Source organism: Thunnus albacares, chromosome 16 (assembly GCF_914725855.1).
Source record: "Thunnus albacares chromosome 16, fThuAlb1.1, whole genome shotgun sequence".
NCBI classification, from domain to species: Eukaryota; Metazoa; Chordata; class Actinopteri; order Scombriformes; family Scombridae; genus Thunnus; species Thunnus albacares.
Window position 1 is genome coordinate 10,931,402 of NC_058121.1, and position 6,758 is coordinate 10,938,159.

At 43.3% G+C, this 6,758-nt stretch overlaps 1 protein-coding gene across 1 annotated transcript; it reads left to right on the forward strand.

Annotated features, from left to right (window-relative positions):
- The first annotated feature begins 96 nt into the window (after positions 1–96).
- Positions 97–6,614, forward strand: xkr5a (XK related 5a). The gene is made up of 7 exons (XM_044377043.1): positions 97–323; positions 1,473–1,656; positions 1,920–2,104; positions 2,185–2,397; positions 2,620–2,789; positions 3,045–3,156; positions 4,405–6,614. The coding sequence occupies exons 1-7, from the start codon at positions 191–193 to the stop codon at positions 5,349–5,351; spliced, it is 1,944 nt and encodes a 647-aa protein (XP_044232978.1). The 5' UTR covers positions 97–190; the 3' UTR covers positions 5,352–6,614.
- Positions 6,615–6,758: the final 144 nt, after the last annotated feature.

Here is a 6,758-nt window from a genome sequence, read left to right on the forward strand (position 1 = left end):
TTCCTAGGTGGAGGGAAGGTGAGCTCTGTACAGTAAGATAGTCACTGATGCCCCTTTAAAAACCGCGCAGTGACGTCAGATATTTTTGACAGGGGGCAGGCAGCGGGAGAAGAAAGGAGCGGATGCACTCAGGGTGAAGGATGCCCAGGATAATGTCACCCGTTTGTTCCCTCTCCCACCTAGCCGTGTCATGATAAACGCTGCTGGGGCGCTCGCCCGCAGGATGCCGTCGGCGGCCCGGCGGAGCGGATGCTGGATAGCGTGGTGCCAGGCGGCGCTGCTCGGCGTGTCGGCGCTGGTTATCGTGGCCGAACGGACCGCTCGTAAGTGGGCATAGAATTCCCAGAGCTAGCGGGCTGCTATAGTTCACTGGTGCATGAGGTTTAATCGTATCTCTTGATAAAAACAGGGCGGGCGAATGTTGTATTTCTGTGGCGTATTTTCATTGCTTATAACGGATGAAAAACGCTGTTGCTCAGTCATGATGCTTCATGCTGGAGCTCTTCCAGCAGCAGCCGTAGTTCAAACGGTGATGTTATAGCGAAGCTGTTACTACTGTATTAACAAACAGTGTTAGCATTTTAGCTAAATGTACAGCAGCGTAACATTGGGATTGCTTTGCTCAGCTGGGTGAACCAAACTTGGGTCCCAGAAACTACAGGGGTCATTCAGCAGGGTCACAAAACCGAAAAATTATCAACTTTGTCAATTAACCTCTACAGAAAAAGGCTGTCCTTGATACCTAGCTACATGAACAATGCTCAGCCTTTAGATTGCTCTTGCACCCCCCCCCCCCACAAACACATATATAATGAAAATGTTGAACATTATTGTATCATTATTATTATTATTATTACTATTTAAGTATTCCAATTAATGCACATCTGGAGTCTGTATTGACAACAGTGGCAGCACTATGAGATTTGATGATTCCCTGACTAAGCAGATCAATGGGACAAGGGCAGGACACAAGGGAGATAAGGTGAATGAATGTGTACAACGTGTGACTTTGTCTTCAGCAAGTGTATCATTCCCATCTGATAAAAATACCTACTGCAGCTGCCAGAAGTCAGCCACTCAAGGAAAAAAATTAGGTGTTAAAAGGATCAATATAGTGAGACGCACTGTCTGGTCCTTGACAGTCGATGTGATTGGAAATAAGATGTCTTATGTAACTAAAGACAAATAATTGCAGGGTGTGTAAAAGCCAGGAGTCGGACACTTATCTGTGATTGTTGGAGATTGTATCATCACATTAGGACAGCATCCTCCATAAATGAAAGGACAGTACACTTCAGTGAGGTGTATGTTGTTCTTTAATTTCTCAAGGACTCTGCAGCTTTCAGTAAATCCTCACACATAGCTTTATGTGCAGTGTTTCCCTTAAAACCCCTCTCATTTCACATAGAAATGCAATATACTTATATCAGCTTGCATTTGCATGTTTGTCTGTGTTTGTGTGCATGTGTTAGTGTTCTACTGTATAGGATTTTACCTTTGGAACGAGGAGACGCAGTGGGCTGGCCTCACTCTCGGCCTCTTTCTACCGGGGACGGCAGTTCAGCTGTTAAGTGTGAAATGGTACTATGATGATGGTGATGACAGGCGATGCTACCTCTCTGTCATACACATACTGCACTTGGGCATCTTCAAAAGGTGAGACCTTTTTCAGTCCAGATTTTATGTCCAAAACATACCATTTTTAGACTATCTCATTAAAATCTAATCCAGGAAACAAACCACCCACCAAAGTAGTTTTTTGTGCCCTGCACTACAAGCACATTTGGTGACACTCTTAGTGCCCATCAAAGTTAATAGTAAAAATTCTGTTGACATTATTCTTCCGTTAAAACCATCATCAGGAGTGCATATGGTGTATCATGTCTCTGGTTTCTGTCTTTGTCTCCCTCTTCTGGCAGGTTATGGGACTGCATGAGGTCTGTGTTATACATGCAGGGCTCAGTGGCTGAGCTCGGTGCTGCCGTCATGCAGCAGGCGGATGTTGCTGCCCTTTGGCTTCTGGAGGCCCTCGTCCTCACGCTGCCTCAGAGTCTGCTGCAGGCATATATCGTGGTGTCTACTGATGTGGGCATCATGTCCCCAGGTAAACTGAGCTTACCTTGAATTATTGGCTCCACATAGGAGTAATTTTTTTTTAATGATTTGCATCTGTTCTACCTTCAGTGGCCTATTGCTGTGGTCTGTGTGTGCTGTCTATTTCCTGGGCCCTGGTGTTGTACAGCCGAGCCTGCTGTCTGATCCGGCCAGGCCACCTGGCCATGCCTCCGGCTGCCCTGCTGTGCCAGCTGGTGTGGAGGGCAGGCATGCTGGGTGCCAGGGTGACCTGCCTCATGTTCTTTGCCAGAGTCTTTAACTGGTGGGTCTGTGGAGTAGCAGGTGAGCAGCATGCTTCATGGTTGCTTTTCCGTAGCTTACACACACATCGGAATTTAATTCATTTTACATTCAAGTTGATGAGTGATGTAATTATCCTCAAAGTGATGCAGCATGGCCTCTTAATCTACTTTTCAAGTTGGCCCACTGCATCAGCTTGATATACTGTATATGGATCCTCTGTTGCGCTCGCACCTCCTAGTCTATTTTTACGTTGACCTCCAGGTTTTCACTGGCTCACAGCCTCCTTCTGGCTGGTATCACAGCAACCAGACATCTGCACCGGCCCTTGGTGTTGGCGCGCCTTTAATGCCATCATGGGGCTCGTCCACGTCTTCCTCTTCCTTAACGTCAAAGACGGACCATCGCGCTTCCGCATGGCCAGTTTTTATGCAGTAAGAAGCAACTTTTGGTGAAATTGCTGTTCATCCACTTGTTTCTGCTGTGTTTGATCCTGATGCCTGTTGTCAATATGTTGTTTTGTGTTCCACGCATAGCTTTGTCTCTTTGACCTACACACAGGGCAGCAGTCACGCTTACACACATAGACAGATAGTTTGCATTGTCATCCTCACTCCTGCGTCCTTAGCTTACAGTGACGTAAAGCTGTCTGCAGATGACTGATGGTGTGACCTTCTTTCCACCTTCAGTTCATGCTTGTCGAGAACGCCACTCTGCTGCTGGCCGCCTCCGACTTCCTCAGCGAAGCATCATGGGACAACATGACCCTCCCCACCACTGTGTTGTGCAGCTTTCTTCTCGGTGAGTCACTCTTTCTGCACTCCCTTTGTTTTGGAACAGATTTGTGTCAGATGTTTTTTATATTTATCTCTTATTATTAAACCAGTGTCAACTAGGCAAAAAGTTTTTGTTGTATGTGAGTAATGCATCTGAAACAGTGATTCAGATGGGCTCAAACACATTCTAAGTAGGACAACACAGCTGTTTGTATTACTGTAATTCAAACAGATGTTGCCCTTAAAGTACTACTTGTCAAATAAGCAATAGTACATTGGTGATGCAGTGCAAGCTACCATCCTAACACAGACCTTATGTGCAGGATATTCCACTTTCTTTTTTTTTACTGAGTTGAATTTCATAGTAAATAAACTATGATCTTAAATGCCTTTAAAACTGCACTGCACTTGGCAATTAAATACCGGTGAGCTGTAAGTATTTCCAAGAAACTGAATTTCAGTGCCTATAAATCATTTGTTTGTCGTAATTTCTGTATAACACAGGACACCAAAGGAGACTTAAAAAGATCAAAAATCCAGATGCAACACCAGACCTAAACTTTGGCAAACAGGGTTAAATGTACTGATGCAGTGTTCTCTACTGCAGCCTTATTTTGTGATTTGGACCAACAGCATATATAATACTGCATGTATTATGGATATTTATGTGTGACTTTGGTCATTTGTCAAGACAAGAACTACAGAAGTGCCATACTGGATGTTGAGCTACAATGATTAGTCGATTTATCAGTTAACAGAAACTTAATCACCACTATTTTGATAATTGATTAATCGTATCAAGTTATTTTTTTTAGAAATAACGCCAAAATTCTCTGTTTGCAGCTTCTCAAATGTGAATATTTTCTGGTTTCTATAGTCTTCTATAATAGTAAATTAAATATATTTGGGTTGTGGACTGTTGGTTGTGATAAAGCAAGACATTTAAGGATGTCACACTGGGCTTTGGGAAACAGTGATTGACATGTTTCACCATTTTCTGACATTATTTAGACCGAATGACAATTAATCAAGACAATAGTCATCAGATTAATTGATAATAAATCTGTCTGAATTGGATGTACAACAAGAATGAAGCAATTAATTAAATCTAAAACTTCATAGGAAACAAGACATGAAAAACATTCCCAAGGAGCAATCTAAAATTAAATAAAAAAATCAAAATAACTGAAATAAGAATTCTTCAGTCTTATTCAGTTACTTGCTTGTGACAAGTGTACTAAAATCAACAATTTCCTATCCCTGTGTTTTCCAGGCGCTACCTCTCTAGTCCTCTACTACCGGTTCCTCCACCCCAAGTCAACAGAGATCTCCCAGGGCACGAACCACAACCACATGGGCAGCACGTGTATAGAACGGGGGGAGTCTTCCTTCTCTCTTGGAGACAAAAGCATGCCGGTTCCCTCCATACAAAACCATGGTAGCTTCTCCCTCTCAGGTGTGGCTGGTTCCCTGCTGGAGCACCCGGGTACCTGTAGGGGTAGGCCTAACAGCTCCTGCCCTTGCTACCATCACCACTGGCTTCTTATCCGACTGGCCCTGAAAACAGGTGACCTGGGGAAGATCAACAGAGCGTACGGGGCCGGCGGAGCAGCAGCTATACTCGACATGGAGGAGTACAACCAAGAGTTTAAGAGTAACGAGGGCATCACTATCACGGCAGGAGGCAGCTGTGAGGGCGTCTCCACCTCTGAGTCTCAGGGGAAAGGCCTGGCACCACTTTCAGACTGCAAAGATGAGTTCCAGAGTGTGAGCGAACCCACGTCGAACGAACAACCTGAAGAAGAGGAAGACAGTCTGGAGATGGAGAGCCCTCTGGAGTCGCCCGAATCGGATTTCAAGCGCAGCTCACCAGAGGGCAAGTCTGTATTTGGAGACAGTCCAGAGCCGTACTTCTGCCCCACCGAGTCAAGTTCAACGCTGTATTTCAGTGCTGATCCTCAGTCTCCCAGCAGCACCAGTAACCACCGTTTGGACCGGGACATTGGGGGTCTGGAACAGGGTGTGCGTCTCAATTCCATCCCTAGCGATCCATCCCTTCACAGAGATGTCCGTGGGCTAATGGGCAGGGTTGGACCACGCTTCACTTCCACACCTAAACTAGACTCTGGAGTGCAGGACTCTCCCTCCAGTGTCCCTCACCTCACAGGTCCCAGGAGGCAGCTCATAATGTCCCGAAGAGATGAAGATGATAATTTCTAGCTTTCTCATGACAGAATCAGGGAAAAAGTAACAGCAACTTATCCAACAATAAAGGAGTACACCAGCTTTTTAAGTGTTTTAAGATGAAAAGGCTGGCAGAAATTTCACTTCTATGTGTTTGTTTATTTAGAACACTGTGGGGCATAGTATATATGCAAACAATTCTGGGATAATGCTAAGCTAACCTGTACTTTTCTTAGACCATTAACAATTTTCTAAGAGCAACACATTGCCCAAATGCTGGACGCACAGAGGTGAAACCTTTGACAGTGTTTTCATCAGATATAAAGAAGATAATTAACGAGCTAATCGGTGGTGTATGGAGCTCAGACACACCTTCTACTCTCATGTTCAACAAACATTTGTTTCAATTCCTTTGGCAGGAATTACCTTAAGTCTCAAGAATATTGCTGTGCAACAATATTGGCTCTGTCAGATTGTAATTATATATTAAGGAAGCAGCCATGAGTTATATCAATAAACGTCATTAGATATATGCAGCTGCTTCATGATCTCGGACAACTTGTGGTCTTTATATTACAAAATGAAGCTGCTGTTATTCATGTTAATCAATGCCAGTCGTTATGAGAATAGAGATATTATTCCTAGATCTTAAGGGCGCAGAAGTGTCTAAATCTCAACCATTTCAGCGTGGGCCAGAGCTTTGTTGGCTTCTTAAAAGCACAAGTATCCTTTGTACCATATGTCTATTGCTGTGAATTTTTTGTTATTCCCATTTAAAAAGACACTTCCCTCAGAGAACAACATATTGTATTTTTTGTATAATCATGTCAACTGGCATTGCTTTAAGCAGGGCTAGTGTGTCAACCTGGCGAAACTGTGTTTGATGTGTTAACTTTATTTACATGTTGACCATGTAATTTCTGAAATGTTTTTTGACTTTACATTATGTTGAAGGGAAAAAAAACGTCTCAGGCACTGACTTTAAAAAGCTTTCAAATGTCAATAATGTGAAACAAAATGATGAAAAGATGCTTATGAGATACTTGTAGTGACTTTTTTATGTGATCCTGATTGCTATTTCTAGGTAAAAGATGCATTTTTGCTCATTGCTGTTGCTGTAAAAGGGATGAAATCCACAAACAAAGTAGTGACATGATGCTAGGTTTTCTCTTGCAACTAAGTGACTGCCCTATATGACATTTGAACTGTGAAGTACAAGGCCACTGGTGGCTTTAAATAAGCAATAAATAGCCTACATATTTGGGTGAGTGGATTAAAGGTGTTTGTAATTATTTAAAATGGATCAGTGTTTCTGTGTTATGGTACGTGTGTCATTGATGGGCTGAATTGTTGAAAGTTGACTTCTCTGCATATTTTGGACATTGAAAACGTGCATCTGTGTGTGGTGGCTCGGGTTGAAACGGTCCTTTGTCATGTCAGGCT

Coding starts and splice junctions, on each gene's coding strand:
- xkr5a (XM_044377043.1), top strand. CDS start 191: ATGATAAACGCTGCTGGGGCGCTCGCCCGCAGGATGCCGTCGGCGGCC. Junction 324..1,472: donor CGTGGCCGAACGGACCGCTC/GTAAGTGGGCAT, acceptor TGCATGTGTTAG/TGTTCTACTGTATAGGATTT. Junction 2,790..3,044: donor GCATGGCCAGTTTTTATGCA/GTAAGAAGCAAC, acceptor TTCCACCTTCAG/TTCATGCTTGTCGAGAACGC.